The sequence below is a fragment of the Amphiura filiformis genome, chromosome 14 (assembly GCF_039555335.1).
Source record: "Amphiura filiformis chromosome 14, Afil_fr2py, whole genome shotgun sequence".
NCBI lineage: Eukaryota > Metazoa > Echinodermata > Ophiuroidea > Amphilepidida > Amphiuridae > Amphiura > Amphiura filiformis.
The window spans coordinates 6,321,504-6,344,098 of NC_092641.1; the positions used below are offsets into that span (position 1 = coordinate 6,321,504).

At 35.7% G+C, this 22,595-nt stretch overlaps 1 protein-coding gene across 1 annotated transcript; it reads right to left on the bottom strand.

The window, feature by feature from the left end:
- Window positions 1–963: 963 nt before the first annotated feature.
- Window positions 964–20,888, bottom strand: LOC140169635 (ectonucleoside triphosphate diphosphohydrolase 8-like). The gene is made up of 9 exons (XM_072192914.1): window positions 20,566–20,888; window positions 18,315–18,432; window positions 14,565–14,715; window positions 11,565–11,736; window positions 10,791–11,045; window positions 6,708–7,025; window positions 3,684–3,794; window positions 3,071–3,199; window positions 964–1,133 (listed from the first exon to the last, which is right to left on the bottom strand). Exons 1-9 carry the CDS (start codon window positions 20,650–20,652, stop codon window positions 966–968), a joined length of 1,509 nt encoding a protein of 502 aa, XP_072049015.1. The 5' UTR covers window positions 20,653–20,888; the 3' UTR covers window positions 964–965.
- Window positions 20,889–22,595: the final 1,707 nt, after the last annotated feature.

Sequence of the window (22,595 nt, forward strand, 5' to 3'; positions counted from 1 at the left end):
ACTATTCAGATCAGAATATAACTGGCATCTTGTACTTTTGAGACATTTTGCAAGATAATTCCTACTCTCAACATTGTCAATAGTATGTTTAAAAACTGAAATCTCAAGTTCCAATTTTATAATACCATAACTTATGAACTCAATATCTTCGCTTAGGAAAAATATCTCTATATTTAAGATATGTTAAAAACCTCAAAATTGATAACCTGTTCACAAAATGTCTGCTTTTGATATGACACGTCACATACAGCCTGACTCAAAAAAAATTGTGCAAGTGAAAAGCGCCCTCTTTAACAATTATAAAATACTGTTTTCCCCCACATGATGCTTACATCAACGTCAAGGGCACAGTCTTAGCTCTCAAATACCTTTTTTCTGTTCAATTTGTTTTTTTAATCTCGAGATATGTTTAGTTAACAACGAAAGGGTAAACTCACAATTGTGCCACATGTAAATCAATGATACCTGATGTTGACACAGTGGGCGCTTTTGAGAGCTAAGACTATGTCCTTGACGTTAATGTACGCATTATGTCACAACGGTATTTTCTAATTGACACAGAGGGCGCTTTTCACTTGCACAATTTTTTTGAGACAGGCTGTATGTACTTCATCTATTTGCAACAAAAAAAAAGAAGAGGGGCATTGATGAAAATCATGATATTTCGTAACTTTAAATCAACTTATTGTCAGGCGGTGGTGGAAGCGATATCGCCAATTTTGAGGTCGCCATTGGATTAACACATAATCATGAAATCTTCACAAACAAATTTAAATGTGTTATGTGGTGTCAAAGCAAAATTATCTTACTCTAAAACCGTCGGGGTTCTGCAAAGTACCCCACTGCAAGTATGTTAATTTTCCATTTGTAATTGCTAACCGTGTATTTTGAATGGGGTTGTCAGCCCTGTATCTTCGCCAGCCTCGTACGTCACGGTCGCGCTTCCTATGCCGCCTGCTTATTGTTTAAGATATAAGTACATGCATGCATGCATATATTGATAAGAAGATTACTGCTTGATATTGAAAAAGTGAATTTGTGACTGCGCTATTTCCACATTCAACTTCAGATGGAATGCGCGATGTGGCGTCAATCATGTAGCCCATTGTCCAACCTACGCTGACCCCGTTTACCTACATGTATACATAGAAAAAAAGAGAAACAAGGTGGAAGGTGAATTAAAAATGACGAACATTCTGTTTCTATTGTGCAGTTTAATGTGATTATACTGCTGTGTGTCTTCAAGGGTACTTGTGAGCCATTCAGTTTTCATAGCCAATGAGCTATTAATCTAGCAAAAATAAAACAGGTTTAGAGTACGCTAAAGTGCGCATTTTTCCCCAAAAGGGAATATATTCTTCTGTCGACTTACTGAAATCTGGTTTCACACCTGTCAATGTAAATGGAACCAGTACACGAGTGCCTTTTTTCTGAAGAAAGTGAGTGAATGGTGAAAGCTACACCGTCGCATGTTACAGCACATTTTAATAATTATGGTAGCCACACAAAGAACTAAAAGAAATAGAACAACTGAAACTGTGCATGCAAGCATAACAGTGAATTGAAAAGGGCGCGCTTCAAATTTGGCCAATTTTAGAAAACATCCATGTCATTAAATGAATTTCTTCATATGCTTCATTTATCCAAATTGTTTAAATTTTTAATATATGGTGTGTGAAGCCTTTCCGAGGCTAACTTCGGGTCCTCAAAAAATTAAAAATTGTTTTGTTTAAGAGCTACTGACTGTTTTTATGGATTTTTGAAGATCGCTCATAAATCAGTAAATATAGGCCTATTGAAGTAAAGGAACTACCACCATTTAGCTGAAATACTAATCTTTCTTAGCATGTAAATTAATTCCGTCGACAACGAATGAAACACTTCCCTAAAACTAGTTGAAGCAAAACATTAATCAATGATATTTTTAGGGAGTAATTTTCCAAACCACAATAGCACTAAGCCATTGTGTGTGTCCAAGGCCATACTATTTTTGTATACGCGGTACAGTATAATGGCTATTGCTTTTACTGATTGTCCTCCCATGTTAATCCAGATGACAAAATGTTAATTTAAAGTCTCATTGCAACTGAATTATAATTTGTACTTTTCTGACTTGGCTTTGAGTAATGGTGACACATACCATGTTTACAGTAAAATTAAAATTATATTCCAGACACCGTCAAAATGCCAAACTTTTTTTTTTTGTATTGCTTTTAAATAATTAACTGCAGTTCATTTATTCAACCTCATAACAGGATCATACTTAAAAAATTTATGATGAATGAACAGACGTTCATTAAATATTGAAAAAAACCTAAAATTACTCATGCCTAATTTGCATAATAAAATCATAAATACATAATTAGCTGTAATTACCTAATTTGCATAATTAATTACTCTTTGTGTATTTTTTGTTATCAATTGAAAGCACTTTGCATACATATGTGTGCAAAAAACCCCGCACCTTTATATCATGTACGGTTTTCTATTGGCATCAATTTTGCATATTAATTAGCTGAACTTAGTCATTTTTGAGATTTAATTTGTCTGCAGATTGGCCGAAATTGCTAAAATAGTATATTTGGTTAATTTATTATAATTATTCAATGATAGATTTTTGATTTTGTTTTCTGTAACGAAGTCAGGAAAGGTAGGCATTTAACATGTGATATTTATATTAACGCTGCTTTTTCAAGCAAGCGTCCAAATATACCTTCAAAATCTCGAAACGTGCCAATTTTGTCATTACAACCATTTGTGGCAGGATTTCATTCCATCTACGAGTATCTTTAAATTGACACTACGTCACAATGCATTGACCGATTTCAATTCTGTTTTTTTGATTTTTGATGCTTTAATAAAGCTCAATAATGTAGGAACATTAAATAACGTGTTTCTGCTGCGATTATTTTTGAGGTGATATGCCTACTATTAGAAGGCGACGTGTAATTCGTATTATGTAATGCCATTTGTGAATATGTTTCTGCCATTTTATATGTTTTAATTTTTTTTATCTGCTTTAAAGTGTTTAAAAATACACCAGCAATAAAAGTAAAGCAATAGTATATACCTTTCTAACAAATTCAATGTTCCAATTACTTTCATCAAACCCATATCTTTCAATAAGTAGGCTCCAGATGTAGTGGATATTAAAACAATAGCCCAGGTAGTATTCATCATAGCCAGGCATTATCTGCACCTAAAAGCAAAAACAATTCGATTAATTTTAAACTTCACAAACCTAATACAGTAAAAATTTGCTTAATGGCGCACTTGGGCTCTTTGACTTTGGGTAAATTTCATATGCAAATAGAGAGCTCCCTCCTCTGGAATCCCAACAAGATTCAAGGTTCCGTGCCCTTATTTGCTGGTGGGACCACTTTTAGGTTGTGCCTAAAATTCCACTTACACCAAGTGTGTCCATAGCGCCATTAGGCGAATCTTTACGGTATTACAAATAGAGTTACATTTTTTATGAGTAAATATGAGTTTGTTTCAAATAAAACCACGTGATTCGTGCCTGATAATAGTTTTTCTAACATATATGGCATAATGTTGTGATTGCTGGAGTCATCCTTTAAATGCGCCGATTCGGATATAATGCACTTGATGAACACAAGTGCGAAAATAAAATAAGTTGACATTTCACCGCGTAATTATTAAGGTATAACATGTTTACTTACCTCTTGCAAGGTCTTTCTACAAAACTCATTTTTCGCCGTTTCTAAGTCCCCGATGCTTGGTGTTGAGGTTCCCAAAAGGGCATCTACAACCCAGTAAAGGGCACTGAATGCCTTTGTTTACATAGGAATAAGACAACAGAATAGACGTTAATATACAGGGTTCAAAAGAAATAACTCCCCCCTAAAATTACAAAACATTTATTTGCATAACTTGACATTTTATTTTGTTAATTTGAACAATTCAAAAAGCTGTGAATAGAGGAATCGTTTTTCAACCCTCTCAAAGTTGTTTCATTTGCAAAAACAATATTTTTGGGTAAAAATAATCACATTTTCCAAAAATGATGCTTTCAGAAAAAGTTGCACTTTACCCTTTATGTACAAAACATTCACGATATTAATGTTAAGGTTGATTTAATTCTTGTTTTTTTCCTTCACCTTTCTGTCTCTGATCCTTCAGGCACCCATGCAACCATCATTCAGTGCAAAACAAAGATTTGTTGAACTTAATTTCGGCGTAAATTAGATTTTCTTTGACGTTTTTAATCAGCAGTTGTTTCAAAATGATAAAATCACTATGAAGGAGAAATGAGCTCTCTACGCATAAATTTGACCAAAAGGGTGAACATTTACCTGTATTGGGTCTGTTGAAGCATCTTGCATTTTGATTTAAAATGATGGCTTTCATGGATAAAGATGTAACACCCATGATGTGGCCACAAGAGATTGACTGCATGCAGGTAATTGGTTGAATGCTGACTTCCAACCTCCAATCTTTGTTGGCCATTTCTTCTTTGTCATATACGCCTTTATTCAAGGGAGCCGTTGCTCTAGATTTGTGCAACTGTTTCTGTCTACAATTTGCAAGTAAATTTTTCATCTCTTTTAGCCAACGAAAGAAATAAGCATTACACTGCAAACCTTATTTCTACTCCTATAGTGATTTTACCATTTTCGAAATACCGACTGAAAACTCCATTCATGTCAAAATCCATGTCAATGAATCATTGTTTTCTACTGAAAGATGATTGCATGGGTGACTGAGTAATCGGATACATACAAATTAAGACAAATTAACTAAAAATTTACATTGAACACATTGATATCGAGAACGTTTTTGTACATTACATGTATAGGATGTTGAAAATTGCAACTTTTTCTGAAAGCATTATTTTTGGAAAAAGTGACAATTTTTGACCAATAAAAATGATTTTCAAAACCAAGGAAATTGGGAGGGTAGCAAAAAGATTCCTCTATTCATAAGTTTTTAAATTTTTCAAATCAACCAAATGTATCTCAAGTTATGCAAAGAAATGTTTTGTAATTTTAGGGGGGAGTTATTTCTTTTGAACCCTTTATTTATATGATCCTTCCCAGCAAACACAAAATGTTTTTGACATCATTCTCAAAACGTTAGAAAAGGTTGCCAGAAAACGTGTACATGCCGGGTTATATAAAGGGTATAAAACGTAATCATAACATTCAAAAACATTCTTGATTTACTGCAAACATTCTAATATATCGTTGTTTAAGTGTTTTTAAATCTTTATGATACGGAATAGAGGGCTAGGTTCAGGACAGACATTCAAGACATGGAAATGACTTTAGAGAATCGTATGCAAACATTCGGGACTGGTCAGGATGGAGGTTATTGTTCGTGGTACACACACTACCTGGCTTGATGACACGCTCTACCTATGCACAATACGCTTCATTATAAATATATAACTATAACTCATTCCACCTCTGAATAGCTGCCTAGCTACAAGATCAATTCACCAGTGAGAGATTAGCAAATTCAAAATGGAATTGTAAACTAGCAAGAGCAGCTAGTATATTTACTAACAGATGCGGATATCTCTCTCTGTGTCAGGTATCGCTTTGTAGCACTGCTGTGGTATTCACAAGAGTACGCCATCTCACTCGATCTGATGCCAAGTGCATTGCACCTTGCATTCCTTGGTTAGAATCCAGCTTCACGTCATTTGTTCAAGATGTTGGTGGACGACCTCTTCCTCGTCGGCCTTCCATAACCCCTTGCAAAATTTGTTTTTCTATACCTCCATGTTTCCTGACAATATGACCAAAGTACTTCAGCTCTCTCTCCATTATGCCGTTTCTGATGGTTAGACTTGTACCAATCTTGTCGAGGATCCAGGAATTTGTACTCCTGTCTTTCCATGTCACTTGTAGAAGCCTCAAGTAACACTACATCTCAAAAGCATCTACTCTTTTCCTATCATTCTTAGTCATAGCCCAAGACTGGCATCCGTAAGTAGCAATAGAAAACACAGTTGCACGAAGTAGGCGTACCTTGAGGTCAATGGATAGGCCTCTGCTTTTCCATATCCTTGACATGCCCTGCACAGTCTTCTCTTAATTTCAGTTGTGCTGTCACCGCTGTTGTTAATCATTGAACCCAGATATTCAAATTGCTTCACCTCCTCAATCTGCTGCCCATCTATCACAAATTCATCACTTTTCCGCTCTCTGTCTACAACCATTATTTTTGTCTTCTTTGTGTACAGGAGAAGGTGTTTTTGCTCCGCTGGCCTCTTTGATGCGCTTCAAAAGATCAATCAGCTCTACTCTGCTGCTACAAATAAGAGTGGTATCATCGGCGTACCTCAGGTTAGTAATTCTTGTACCGCCAAATTTCACTCCACCTTCAAACCCCTCCAAAGCTGTTCTCATTATGTCTTCAGAGTAGATGTTAAATAGGTTTGGTGATAGCACACAGCCCTGCCGTAAGCCTCTTCCAATCTTGAACCAATCTGTGTCCCCACTACTTGTTCCGACTGCCGAGTCTTGGTCTGCATATGAGCAGCTGATTAGATCCACAAGATGACTTGGGAAACCCATCTTTTTCATAGTTTCCCACATCTGCGGGTGGCTAACACAGTCAAAAGCTTTACTGTAATCTATGAAGCACATGTGAGGATATAAACCACAGAAATTAGCAACTATTTTTAATATTCAATATGAGCTACAGTTAAATAAACATTTTCAAGGTTTTATACATACTAGAAAATTTCCATGGGGCTTCGGTTGGTGAATTCCATTGAATGAACATGGTGGATATTTACACGGCACACTGGTATTAAACAGCAATTCAACAGTCGCAGCACATTCCACAGGGTTGCTGGTTCCGTTGAAAACAAACTCTGTGTCATATGAAATGTCGGTCATGGTGTCTGGAGGCTTAACCTCTGACCCCCAACCTGCCATTGCATGTGGACCTTGGCTGCATGGGGCTTTCCAGAGGTAGTTGCCGTCAAAGACTTCTTCTTGACCCGGATGTAAACATGGGTTGTTTACACCCTGTGTTGAGTACCCGGCATTCTGAGTAAAAATAAAAATATCCATATTAATCATGTCAAACTTAGTAAATAAGAAAAGTCTAGAAAACATTAAACTGATTTTGATATGTGACCCGCATTGGCCCAAATTCAGGAACATGCTAAATGTTGCTTGTTGGGCTTTTGATATCGCTGTAAAGAGTAAAGATTTAAAATGACACTTTTTGTATCATGTACACATATGTCTTTATCAAACAGTAGACATAAATAATGACATTTCATTGGTTAAAAGCCAAATAATATAATTTCGTATCGTTCAGTTTTCATAAATTACCGTACAATATATAGACGAATCCAAAATCACGCATTCCTACACCTCAGTGGCAGCCATGGCTGGGTCCCCGCTGAGTACCCAGCAAACACAAAAACGTTTTTAAAACGTTTTAAATAAGTTATATTTTGGGTTTTGGTTTAGGTAAAAACGTTTTAATAACATTAAAATGTCGGGTTATAAAGGTCATGAAATCGTTTTAAAACGTTTTGTATGAAAACACACTACAACAATATTTTAAAATGTTTTCGAAATGTCATAATTTTGCAAACATTTTTGGCCAAATATTTTGTCAACACTTAAATAACATTATGTTAAAATATTTGCACCCAGCAAATACAGAAATGTTTTTAAAATGTTTTTTACGAAATGTTTTAATAACATTTAAATGTCGGGTTATATAAAGGTCGTGAAAACATTTTAAAAACGTTATTGTAAATATTTTGGGCAAACATTTTTTGCAAAATATTTTTCAACCCCAAAATAATATTCTGTTTAGAATGATTTGTACCATGTTTCAAAAATGTTTTTGGAATGTTATTAAAATGTTTTTATACCCTTTATATAACCCGACATTTAAAAGTTTTCTGTAAAACATTTATGTTTGCTGTGCAGTAAATGATCAACAAATGTTATTTAATGTTATGAAAACGTTTTATACCATTAATGTACCCTTTATATAACGCGACATTTAAACGTTTTCTGACAACCTTTTGTAACCTTTTGCGAATGATGTCGAAAACGTTTTGTGTTTGCTGGGTATATCTCACCTTAATGTGAAATGATGCGTCCTTGACGGGAATTTTAAACTGCATTCCATCACCCGTGTTACACGTACGTAGACAAAAGAATGATGAAAGTTTGCAACACAATACAATATAACAACGATTTTAAAGCGGATTTAATTCACCCAATTGGGCATTCACAACACCAGCTTGTTGCGCCGGGGACCTAATAATGGCCGACCAAATCCTGACCATGACTTGGCTCGTTGGATTCGTCTAGAGGGCGCACCACCAAATCACTCCACGATTTATGTACCAGTGAAATTCGGTTAAAATAGTCCACCGCTTATTTGAGCTTGCTGCAGCTTTATTTTCAAAACGTTTAGTCCAAATTTGCCCATTTTCAGCTCATTTGCTTCCGACAAGTGTCTACATGACGAAATATGAGAAAAAGTCCCGATGTTTTATTTCAGAGATGGAGTTTTGGCGCGAATTTGGACAATGTCCGGTTTCGAAAATTGAGTGATTTTTTAAGGTTAAATTTGCCCACTTTTTCTTTGCGGCAAAATAGCAAAAAAGTAGATGGTCACCAATATATTCTGTTAAAAGAATAATATTCTATACATGATTAGCTTTAATTTGATACCAAACTTGATAGCTGAGTTACGTTTTTGAACTGCTGAGCGCGATCCAAAAGTGCGTCTTTCCCTGTGTATTTCAATGGCGCGTCTAATGGTGGTGCGCTCTCTCTATAGCCGTATTAACCAGCTCTTAATCAGCACCGGCAACTAACGGGTCTGCACACTCGCGGAGTATTGTAACCGTGCTGATCGCGTATGCGGTAGAGACGGCAATTACGCGCTGGCTCGCGTCACGCGCTTACTGTGCATCGCACGTTGGCAATGACTCGCCGTATTGCATGGTCAGGCGGTAATCGTATGTCAGGAAACTGTACAAGCATGAGTAAAACTTGATTATTTTAGAATATTGTGGTGTTATTTATTTATTTTTATTTTTTTTTTTTATTTATTTATTTTTTATTTATTTATTTATTTATTTATTTATTTTTTATTTTTTTATTTATTTATTTATTTATTTATTTATTTATTTATTTATTTATTTATTTATTTATTTATTTATTTATTTATTTATTTATTTATTTATTTATAGTAAGAAATTATAATGAAACCATCACTAGATACAGTGCTCAACTATAAAATATAGGAGCGAAATATATTATTATTATACTAGTGAAATTAGCACATAGCAATACAAATTTGTTTCGTATGGATGGTTTGACCCATCCACACTCGTCAGTTGCAATGTGTAAAATGACAAAGAATATGTCTTGATTTTGATGCGCGCGCAAGAGGAATTAACGCAACCGCGTATCTTAAAGTTGCGCAATACGCGTCTTAAGTGCGTATCAATGTCTGGGCCTACTTATTGCTAAACATGCTAAAAGAGCGACTTATTTATAGTTACACAGTAAATGTTTTTTTCTATGCCTGCAGCCACTTGCTAGTTCGTTTCTGTGGTTCATTCCATCAAATGGAGAATTATTGCTCGAAGTAAATCGTACTCTACCAGCAGCAAAAAATGCAATCTATGCATTACTGAGAAATACTTTATTATAACTAAACCACAAATGTCAACCTTGAACCACAAAAACGAACTAGCAAGTGGCTGCAGGCATAGAAAAAAATTAATCCCCCGAGCAACATGCAAAAAAGGTAGAGACATGCTCTACAAAAGTAGAGACATGCTCTACAAGTTTGTTGCATGCAATCTAACCTACGCCAGCCAATCAGCTGAGAGAACACCAGCTAGTCACTGCATTCATTTGGGAAATGTAGGGACCTACTTGATTCATCATTCACACCATTATAATGTAAGCACATGCTACATTGTATAATACTCTTGCAGGCCTACGTTATTGTTGTTGCTGTTTGGCCTAGTCAAAAAAAACCTTTTAAAAACATGGCCAACAAAGGCGTATATATATAGCATAGAAATTTCTAGATATGTATGAAGACAACGAAGTTCTGTGGAACACAGGAGCGATTTTGATATGATTATGAAAATCATTAAATTTTGAGTATATCCCCAAACCTATGACCCTGCTCAAGGAATTGCAAGGCCCCACATTGTTTCGTGTATTTTGACCAATTGCTGAGCTTCATGGTCAGTGAGCACATAACTAAATAATGGGCATGGTATTGAAATTGCCTCTTGTATGTCAGTCTTCAGATCCCAAAAAGGGATATGCACTTTAAATTTGTGGTCTTTGCACTTCAGTGGTTTAAAACAAGGAAAAGTCTCACTTTATTCATATCTTCAAAATTTGGTAATTTAGTAATTCACCTTCTAATCTTAATTGATATATGTATTTTGGCAGTGAGATGTCTAGGCCTATGTATGATAAAATCGTACTTGAAATTTCCATTGAAAACTGTGTTATAGAGAATTTATAGTGGTATTTAACCTAGTTAGTTTAACCTATATGTTGACATAAAATACAACTTATCAGCTGGCTATTATTTCCCTAGCCTGGCCATGTTTTGTACACACCCAGTCTCTAGCTAGCTGTATAATTGAAGATAGAATTAAAAAGACTAGTTTGCGTATGACATCCTGTCAACCAGACCAAAAATGCCGTACTGCGCAGATCAGCAACCAATCATGCCGCGCCTTTGCCCTGACGTCAGACGCAATCTAGTCTTTTTAATTCGGTCTTCAATTATAGGCTTACCTTTAATAACAAAGCCCTAAATCTTCTGCGAGCTTCATTGACACCATAACACAAGAAACTATTAGAATATAGGTAGTAGTCTGTACCATACAGTCGTTTATGTAATTTGTATTCTTCCGGAAGTGCATCTTTGTCTTCTGGTACAAAGGTCAACTGAGTTGAGGCGCCTCCTAGATCTATCGCACCATAGGTTGGTTTAGGGGTTGGTTCCATTCCTGTTACCATAGATACCATCTGTTCCCACATCGACGGACCCTATAATAAATGAATGTAAAAAGTATAAAGGGAGCAAAAAGGTATTCAAAATTTGATGATCCCCATTCATGAAACAGGGGATAAATTTGACCCGGTATTATCGTTTTTGTTAGATAGAATGTACAGGTGAAGTCTTTGAACAACCAAAAAAGGCTTTATTGGGACAACGTGCGAGCGTAGCGCGGAAGAGAGTTGTATTTTACACTATTTTGGCCCATGATCGGGATGAATTTGGTCGAAAATGGGCTCATTGCCCCTTTTCTTTTCATTTTCCTTCCCAATTTTCTTTTTTTTTTTTCGCCGGAGGGGAACTTTTCTCTTTCATTTTTGTCGGGCGGAGGTAGGTGTCCCCCCCCGCTATGCTACTGCCATGATGATACAGTACTCGCCATTAGCGCTAATCCGGCATAAAACGTGAATTGTCCAAATTTGGCGGAAAAGAACAAAAATGGGTCATTTTGCCGAAAGGTGGGACACGTCCCCTGTACCCCACCCTGGCTTGACCCCCATGATACTCACCACATTGAATCTGTTGGAAATATAATTGGCAGTAATCCATCCAAATATGCCTTCGTTTTCACCACTAATAATACGGGCTTGCCTATCTGGATTGCTGAAATTAAAGGGAGTAGCCGCTAGTGTTTCCTTCACAGAATCAAAGATGGACGCACTTTCAACGGGATTGGTCTCTCTGCGAAAAGTTTGAAGTTGTCAAGAAAGTGAAAGACATGTGTATTTTCCGGAGGTGGAAAATAATTGTCCGCAGTTTTTTTCATGCTATATTTCCTTTACACACTCTAAAAATTACTTTACTCAGTGTGGGGAGAAAATCGTGTTGAGTAATAAGTTTAGTAAAGATTTAGTCAACAAAGTGTAAGACACGAATTTCCGTATAACTTCTCACCCGAGTTAAGATGGCATTTATGCCCTCGATGGTATACGAACAATATGCGGGGAGGATATAAGATTAAGTTACCACTCATTTACCGTATAATAGATTATGTAGCAGGATTAACTACCATAGCAATTCGCTGTCGAAGTTATGTATTAGTCGGATTAACTACCATAGCAATGAATAAAATTTTTGAATAGATCGCCCTGCACTATCTATTTTGATATATTCAAAAATTGTATTCACGTATTGCCAATGTAATTAATCCTGTTACATCATCACTTCGACGGCGAATAGGTTAAAACCAGTGGTAGATTTAAGCTGTCAGCAATTCAACAAGACAGGGCCCCCTTGCCAGCTTGGCCTTCGGGCCCCTACGTTTGTTTTATAACACCAACAACAAAATAGTTGCATAACGTTGCATATAGCGGGTTGGGGAACCGAACCTGATGAGGAGCACTGGACGTTTTTCGGCAATGACTAGTCAATGGGTTTGTCAAAATCAGGGGCGTCGCTAGACCAATATGATTCGGGGGTGTACAGCATGTTTTGCCGACGGGAATATTTTGTGAATTGTAGACCCAAATTTTGTTTAGCCAGGACGACGCTCAAGAATAATATTTTACATGACTCTGCCGACAATCATATAGCTTTAAATACATTTGCAGACAATCACATATGGTTTTGACGACAACAATAACTTTTTGCCGACAAAAATTGTGTAGGGGGGTCACACACCCATACCCCCCCCCCCCACCCTCTAGCGACGCCCCTGGTCAAACGTTTCACTTCGATTCGGGGCACGTGCTTTGCTAATGCCTTTACCTTTACCTCATTTTGATGCATGCTTAATTTAAATGTATAATTTACCCGAAATAAGCTTTTCCTAGGTGACCATGATGATACTCTGTCCTCATTGTCATCACCTTGTTTATGCCTTTATAATTGCTAACAATGTTCTCTTTACAAGATATGAATGAAGCTGCATATTTGTCGGGTTTTTTCGAGTTACGAATATACGACACCCTTGTTTCACCATCATCATCATAACATGCACAAAACTGAGATTTGCGGAATAATTATGTCTGCAACACCAGAGGTGTGTATAATATAATTGCTCGTTTGTTTTGTATAATGGCTCATAATTATGTTTTATTATAATTATCAAAATAACATGAATCCAAAAAACTGCATACTTCCCCAAATATAATGCTCGGCATTCTGGGAACCTTTGAAGCGTTATACAAGACAAAAGCTGCAGAGCATTATAACCATAAAAATATAAAACGTAATTTATATTTTTTAAATTTTTAATGATAATCATGGTAATAATTGCAATCGTTAATTTTGAAGTTCTATCTTTATACATCATAAAATAATATTTTATGATGTGATAAACGAAACGTTCAACAAATTCATTAAACGTTTATGATAAAAAATCAATAAAGTTATTGAAAGTTTGATATAAAAAAAAATCATAAAAATGTAAACGATTAGGAAGTTTTATTTCATTGTAATGCGTTGCACGTGCAATCGAAAATTATCATAACAAATTGACAACGAAACATTTAACTTTCTAGTATAATTGACGACGATCAACCAATCATTGGCTTAAAGGTTTTTGAGTGATCGAATAATTCCTGACTGCGACCTACCAGGGGATGATGGTTACGAAGTTTTGAATGTGTTTTTCAAATGATGGATATGAAATTGACAATACATTACCATGATTATTATTTTCACTGAAATTTTACTTGCTGACGTACTATATGTTTATGTAGGAAAAAAGGCTGGAAATGTAATCAAATACCCACGTACACTTTCATGAAGAAAATTATAAATAAATAGCGCTACTCATCTCTAAAAAGTATGGTCTGCAGACGGGCTGTTCTTACCTCTCGCGCGTAAGTCGGTAAGTTTTTACAATAAATTATTAATCTTTTTCCCTAAAATTTCCATACATGTTAACTCAAAATGAATTTCGACCTATTCCCATCCATTTCGCCAAATTGTAATTCCCATTGTTTATATGGCCGGACCACATGCTTCCGACGCCTTTGTACTACTACCCTCAGCCAAAATAGAAACTTATAAATATTAATTTTACAACATTTCACACAGGATTACAATACTCTATTCTAAACTCATGTCAGTAACCAAGCAGTTGTCCAAAAGCAAAATGCACGGACATGGAAGAGCTTCCTGAGCCACATTCACAGTCCAATAATTGGCACCCAGCACAAAGAATCTGTGAGAATGTGAATACTGTCCTTGCACAAATGATAATTCCCAAAGAGTAAGTGGAATAGTGAGGAACAAGACCCGTTTCTTAAAGAAAGTGCGTGAAAGTAGCACCGTTTTGTAAATTATCATCTGTTCAACGATTCTCACAGATTATTTGTGCTAAGCGCCAATTATCGGGCTGCGAATATGGTCCAGGAAGCTGTTCTATATCAGTGCAATTTGCTGTTGTGTCAGTTGGATAACTGCTTAGTTACTGACATGTGTTTCGAGTATTGAGGCAATCCTGTGTGTAATTTTGGGTAATTTTGATGGACAGGATTTTGCGATATAACCTTGTGAAAAATCCAACTTTTTTTTGGCTTAGTCTATCGTATATTACTCACTCAACAAGTCTCATTCCCGCTGTAGAACCCAGGTAGAGAGGTGTGTACTTGTGGTCTTCTTCTTCGATAAGATCTATGGCTTCTTGAAGGCATTCCTGCAATGAATCACCGGCAAGTTGTGGTGTTCCTAAGTAGTCTGAAATACCACCGCCTATTGGAATAAATTACCAAAGAATATCAGTGAATTTTTGGGTATTAATTTGTTTGACCCACCCTTTTTTCTAAAGGAGTGTGCTCATCCGTAGGATCGTAAAATTCATCAAAAGCCATATTTTGGCACCATTGTTTGTGTCACAGATTTACTAACATTATATTAAGGAAAAAGTAAGACATTTTACATGAATTTGTAATTTCTCTTCATAAGGTTAGTCTGAACCCTGGAATTATGGAAACTTTCGGGCCTCATAACTGCTAAATTGTTCGTCTAAAGTATATAAAAGTATACATATTTAGAATGGAAAAGACTTGATAAAATTTGGGCCAAAATGCCATTTTTGGCCCAAAATCCCCCAAAAAACGGTTTTGGCCCACTTCTTTTTCGTGCAACGTAACAAAAAAATTCTTGGGCCAAAAATGTTTTTTTATTATTTTTTAAAAACTAGATAAAAATATCTAGTAGCCGTTTTTTCATTTTTTTAAAAATTGCTACCAACTTCGAGAAATTTGCACCAAAAATGGTCAAAAAATGCTGAATTTTCAAAAAAATCATAAAAAGCCCGATTTTCGCCCAAATTTCAAATATTTGTGGGGAAGTTGGTCAAAATTCAAAAAAATTAAAAAACGGCTCGTAGATATTTTTATCTAGTTTTTAAAATTAATAAAAAAGAAATTTTGGCCCAAGAATTTTCTTGTTACGTTGCACGAAAAAGAAGTGGGCCAAAAACCGTTATTTTGGGGATTTTGGGCCAAAAATGGCATTTCGGCCCAAATTTGACCTCACAGACTTATCAAGTCTTTGCCATTCTAAATATGTATACTTGTATACTTGTATACACTTTACACCAACAATTTAGCAGTTATGAGGCCCGAAAGTTTCCATAATTCCAGGGTTCAGACCAACCTTAAGTAGAGAAATTAGCTACATGTACAGCCTGTCTCAACAAAAATTGTGCAAGTGAAAAGCGTCCTCTGTGGCAATTAGAAAATACCGTTGTGACATGATGCTTATATCAACGTCAAAAGCACAATCTTAGCTCTCAAACACCGTTTGTTCTGTTCAATTTGCCTTTTATAAGCTCGAGATATGTTTAGTTAATAACGAAAGGGTAAAATCACAATTGTGCCAGGGAATAGGGCTGTAAATGTAAATCAATGATGTTGATGCGTCTAATGCACTCCCCCCTTCGGGGCTCGTGCATTAGACACATCAACATCAGCGCGCGTGCATTATTTTGTCTAATTTCATTAATTTAACACATTTCATGAACTTGTATAAGTTCATTAACCTAAAAGTGTGCAATATTTGTTTGTCTTTTAATATGTCTTGAGTGACAAAGAGAACAGTATTTACCATGATAGAATCATTGACATGCACATGTATTTAATTTTACAGCAGAATGTGAAATATTTATCTTTTAATTTGTCGTAAGTGGAAAAAGAGAATCATTATACCTGTATCATGATAAAACAGTAAAAACTGTAAAAACAATAATTGTGTATTGTTGTGTAGTTGATGCATTCTTTTCATTTCACGAAGGAACTCTTGATAAACTTGATGCTATCATTGATTTACATGTACGTCGTACAGCCTTCTTCCCTAGTAAAAGTGGCACAATTGCGATTTCACCCTTTCGTTGTTAAGTAAGCATATCTCGAGATTAAAACAAGCAAATTGAACAGAACAAACGGCATTTGAGAGCTCAGATTACGCCCTTGACGTTGCTGTAAGCAATATACCACAACGGTATTTTCTAATTGCCAAAGAGGGCGCTTTTCACTTGCACAATGTTTTTTGAGACAGGCTGTATACTGTTCGCCTCGTTTTTGCAAAATTTCTCATCAATAATGCCTAATGACAATTGTATGTCTTCTTCACTTTAAGGCAATTATACAAAAACATTTAGACTGTCACCTGAGGGCTCTCAACAAACCTTTTCTTAAATCTTTATTTCCTTCCTTCTTTCTTTCTTTCTTTCTTTCTTTCTTTCTTTCTTTCTTTCTTTTCCTTTTTTCTTTCTTTCTTTCTTTCTTTCTTTCTTTCTTTCTTTCTTTCTTTCTTTCTTTCTTTCTTTCTTTCTTTCTTTTCTTTCATTCTTTCTTTCTTTCTTTCTTTCTTTCTTTCTTTCTTTTTTTGTTTCTTTCTTTCTTTCTTTCTTTCTTTCTTTCTTTGTTTCTTTTTTTCTTTGTTTCTTTCTTTCTTTCTTTTCAGGACAAATGGGGTGGGGTGTGTGTGTGGGGGGGGTTGGTGGTGAACTTGGATGTGTGATATTATACATTCCATATTTGTTTGAAAAAACTTTTATTTATATACCTTGTATTATTATCAATTGATGTGGTCACTGACTCCACACTATACAGTTAGCAATCCAAGAGATCAGTAAAGCTTAATTCCATTACCTATTTCGAAAAATGCCCTTTAACCTTTCCCATCACTCCAATGTGTTACGGAATGTACTATAAGTCCTCGGGGTATGAGTGTGGAATACCAGGAAGGGGCAACAACATAATTAACATATACAATTTCGCGGACCATCAACAATTTGCCAAAGGCATAATGACGATCTCTGTGTAAGGATTGTGTCTGTTGTGTCATGAACTTTGGTTGGCCATATGCTTTTAAGTATTTGAAACGCACTGTTCAATTTCTTCTCTTATATATTAACAAAAATCCTCTAAGCAATCCACTTGGCTAACAACCACTGAACAAAATAATGAAAGTCATTGTTGATTTCAATTTAACTAAAAGTATGGGAAAACCATCATAACAAGAAGTCCCGTAATTCTCTGGAACACCTTTGGTAAACACAAATTGGCGAATCACTTTCAACAAAATTATAATGCGATTAACCTGTCCAAACAACTGTCCATAGTCTTGTGTACTTGTTTTATATATTTAATTTCTAAAAACTGTCTGTTATATTATGTTTCCTTCCCCCAACAATGTCCCTGGTCTTGTGTCTTAGTATAGTATTGTGCTTCCCTTTCCCACATACTAGAACTGTATCTTAAAGACCCATTCAGTGATCCCAGCGCAAGTGTGAAAAAATTAAAATTGTTTATAAATTGCTTAAAAGTGAAGGATAAGTCATTCAAATTGGCAATTTGGTATTTTTGAAATGACAAATTTGGCAAAATACAAAGAAAACAGCAGTATTGAAGAAGTTTAAGCCCCATTCAAATACATGTAGCTAATTTAGATACTGTCAGTATCTAAATTACAGATTCGTGTAAAATGTCTTATTTTGTCTTAAATACATCATGATGGCTTTCGGCTGAACCACTAAAATTTGAATTTTGATGATTTTTACGATCGTCCGGATGAGCAAATCACTGAATGGGCCTTTAATTATTGTGTTTTTATTATGTCTTTACCTGCACTATTTTTGATGCTGACGTTACTATATTGTTGTTTCCTAGGAAAATACTTTAGGCTTTTTTTTCTTCCATATTTACTTTTGTTCACGTAACATTAAAAAAATAAGATGAGTTCTATGATGACCGAGAAGCGTGATTCGTGTTATCGTATATAGTGTAGTATTACAATATATAATTCTTCAAGCTATTGTCATTTCTTGAACTTAATTGCCTGACCTTTTGCGTCACAATCACCTATCTCTTCCACACGACCCATTCTTTCTGTCTTGTTATCTGGCCAATGGTAGATAAACATACTTGTATGCGACGACCCTGCGTCGAAGACTATTCCCCGCTAGAGATTTAAACAAGAAAGTGTAAGGTATGAGCGCATGGAAACCATTTGTTTTTAAATCTCACCATCTATTCAGCAACGGGTTATCAGGATGTAAGTAACAATGCTTGAAAGCTTCGACAAATCTACCGTGGTGGAAATGCTCTGAATATAAACAACACCTGTCCATTACATAATACTTTGAGAACGAATCAGGTAGGAAGTGAAGATGTGCTATCAATCCTGTTTTACAGAGGACGCCTGGCCAAATCAGTACCGATATTACACGTCGATGAGTTGATGAGTCGATGTGTTACAGTCTACATTCTACGGAATAGGTAGATAAACATACTCATGATATTTCCAAGGCATTTCGGGTGTATGCTTCTAATTGTCAAATTGTCTTTCAGGTTACTTATTTCATGTGTAAGCAAGTTTTTATAACTATCCATAAAAGATATCTAATTTGTTTTTTCACTCTAACCTAAGCTATAGGCCTATACATATCCCTAGTAGCTGTACGACTCGTACAGTGTATACGGTGAACCGTTTGGGGTGTTTATTATGTTAATAAGTTATACGGTACGTGTTGATGTCTTGTCCTATCGGTATTTTCTAATTGCCAAAGAGGGCGCTTTTCACTTGCACAATTTTTTTTTTGAGACAGGCTGTATACTGTTCGCCTCGTTTTTGCAAAACTTCTCATCAATAATACCTAATGACAATTTTATGTCTTCTTCACTTTAAGGCAATTATACAAACAATTATAGACTGTCCCCTGAGGGCTCTCAACAAACCTTTTCTTAAATCTTTCTTTCCTTTCTTCTTTATTTCTTATTCTCACCCATTTCCTTCTTTCTTTCTTTCTTTCTTTCTTTCTTTCTTTCTTTTTCTTTCTTTCTTTCTTTCTTTCTTTCTTTCTTTCTTTCTTTCTTTCTTTTTCTTTCTTTCTTTCTTTCTTTCTTTCTTTCTTTTTCTTTCTTTCTTTCTGTCTTTCTTTCTTTCTTTCTTTCTGTCTTTCTTTCTTTCTTTCTGTCTTTCTTTCTTTCTTTCTTTCTTTCTTTCTTTCTTTATTTCTTTGTTTCTTTGTTTCTTTCTTTTCCTTTTTATTCTCTCCCATTTCCTTCTTTCTTTCTTTCTTTCTTTCTTTCTTTCTTTCTTTCTTTCTTTCTTTCTTTCTTTCTTTCTTTCTTTCTTTCTTTATTTCTTTGTTTCTTTGTTTCTTTCTGTCTTTTTTTTTTTCTTTCTTTTCAGGACAAATGGGGTGTGTGGGTGGGTGTGTGTGTGGAGGGGGGGTTGGTGGTGAACTTGGATGTGTGATATTATACATTCCTGAATGAGAACGAATCAGGTAGGAAGTGAAGATGTGCTATCAGTCCTGTTTTACAGAGGACGCCTGGCCAAATCAGTACCGATATTACACGTCGATGAGTTGATGAGTCGATGTGTTACAGTCTACATTCTACGGAATAGGTAGATAAACATACTCATGATATTTCCAAGGCATTTCGGGTGTATGCTTCAAATTGTCAAATTGTCTTTCAGGTTACTTATTTCATGTGTAAGCAAGTTTTTATAACTATCCATAAAAGATATCTAATTTGTTTTTTCACTCTAACCTAAGCTATAGGCCTATACATATCCCTAGTAGCTGTACGACTCGTACAGTGTATACGGTGAACCGTTTAGGGTGTTTATTATGTTAATAAGTTATACGGTACGTGTTGATGTCTTGTCCTATCGGAATATATTGTGTGATTGTAAAAACATGCATTCATTAGACGTGAAACACGGTGTAGTGTTGTAGTTTATTTAATATTGCCTTACCCCATCTGATGTCCAAAACGTCGGTTTTACAAAGCGTCACAGTGGATTAAAAAAAATAACAAAAAGAAAGAAAGAACACTATTCCATGGCCCAGTATACTGTATTAATTTAAACCAAAATGGATTAAACCGTTAAGCTTTTAACTTGTGCTACTGAATGTTAAACGTGTTGTGGTTTAAAGCTTATAATCAGATTTGAGTTAAACGTTTAAACAACGCAGAGTTAAGAAAGTTTAAGATTAAAGTTTAAAGATTCTTTAATCGGCGAAATATAGTGTACAAAAGTGAAAAAAAGAAGAAAATAAATTAACAATAATCACAAACCTACCCCAGTTTCGCCACATTCCGTTGCCAAGATTGATGATGGTCCTAGCACCATATATGATGCAAGAGCAAAATACAGCCACAGCATCATATCTTAACAGGCTCTTCGTATTATTCCGCTAATCCAATTTCAATACCAACAGTTACCGACAAAACCCTACGACAAAAAGTAAGATTAACACGACGTTTGTTCCCGGGTTTGTCCGACCACTTTAAAGTTTGTGCTTTTGACGTGCTGTTCATTCCGGACCAAAAGCAAATCGCGAGCGAATTAAGCAGAGAAACTCTTAAATGTGTACATCAACGAGCCCCGGGCGCTAGCAAATGAAACGGATACCGGTGCTGCATGAGGATCTAGTTCCTGTGAAAAAGGCGTAGTTCTTCACGTGGTATACTATGATTATTTTATCATAGTTGTGGTGATTATATACACTGGATTCTCATTTGCATTTGCTGTTTTTGTGTTTGCATAATGTCACTAACAAACTTTGGTGAACCAAAAAATAGTTTGCTCTATTAGCTTAATGAGTACAACTTCACTGTCAATATATAATAGTTCTCATAGTATCGGCTTGTGCCTGCAGAGTATTTCACATTTCCGTTAAGGTGGTACTACACCCCTTGATAAATTTGTGACTATTTTTGAATTTTTCTCAACAAATAATAACACACTGGTAACAAAAGTTATGTAAAAAAGGGGCAAGGAATTCAGTTATTACACTGGAATTTCCTTGCAGTATGTCCTACTAATAAATGGTTTCCCAGGTAGGGGCCATTAACCCTCACACAAAGAGGAAACCTTTTCAAAGGAAACAGTGCAGAGGAAACAGATAGTAGTTCAGACCAGCGAGTGATAAATGTATTCCTGTTCACACTAAGAAGCGGAAACATCTTCAAGGGAAAACAGATAATGAGAACAGAAATAAAGGTGCATCCAGATAATAGGCAAAATGCACAGTATGGAATTGTCCTTCATAAGTAATAGCAAGGGGGTGACACTAAATTCATGGTTGTTCTATTAGCAACGCAAAACCTATGAAAAATTCCGCTGGTTTACTAGCTAGAAAGTGAGGCCAGTTATCGACCCGTTATGAATAATTCATGTTCGACCCCTTGGATCATGTTAATTGATATTGGCAAATAACAACGTTGTTAGTTCTGCGAACTTTACCTGTGCAATGAGAGTATAGCGCGCCCCTAATACATCTGGGCACAAACCAGGCGAAAACGATCCAGTTTAATGAAATGGCGGACGGGTATTCCCATCAGGCACCACTGATATGTTTTTTCAAAGAAAGTCTACTAATTTGATATGAAATGTCATTTTGCAATAGCAAAGTCAAAATTAGGACTTGCTGTCAATAATATGAAGGAAATATGTGACAGAGGCAAGGTGTGAAATACAAGTAGTATTTGAGTTACAATAACCTTTGATGCCCGACCTGACCTTCCATCATGGCGCCTTATTCGTCTTATTCGTCTTATGTAAACTAAAATACCAATCTGCACTAAGCAGACAGAATGTTACTTGGCACCCAGCATGAATTATTGATTTTATACGGAGGTAAAGAAATGCACAGTGTATGTGCAAGCCGTTCAACAATACTCCAAATATTTACAGTAAATCTGAATAGTGGTCACATGTTGACATACCATGTGTTCGGGAAATCACGTGGCAACATTTTAAGATTTCAGGCTTGTTTACTAGTTAATTGCCATTATTTTGTACTCTTTATTATTTATCTTTGTTAATTAACATATATTTTAAATGCTGATAAATCGTGGTTGGCTGCCCATGATATCTGTTAAAGTCAATGTTTTATGAATATAATTCTACCACGCAGAGGGGTCATGCAGCAGAATTTCACACCACCAAGTTTATACACTTAATATATTTAATATGATACTAATTTTTTGTTATAACCAACTGGTACACGAAATATACTAGCTTATTACCTATACAGAAGGTGATTATCAGCCTTCACGCAGCAATTTGACATGCCCGGCATATCCAGGCCCCGGGATCCAGACATT

Bases quoted from the DNA above. Each gene is read 5' to 3' on its own strand.
- LOC140169635 (XM_072192914.1), bottom strand. From the start codon at position 20,652: ATGATGCTGTGGCTGTATTTTGCTCTTGCATCATATATGGTGCTAGGA. The intron at 14,716-18,314 runs GTCAGGCAATTA...TTATTCCAATAG, and splicing joins AGGTGATTGTGACGCAAAAG to GCGGTGGTATTTCAGACTAC. The intron at 3,200-3,683 runs GTAAGTAAACAT...TTTTGCTTTTAG, and splicing joins GTAGAAAGACCTTGCAAGAG to GTGCAGATAATGCCTGGCTA.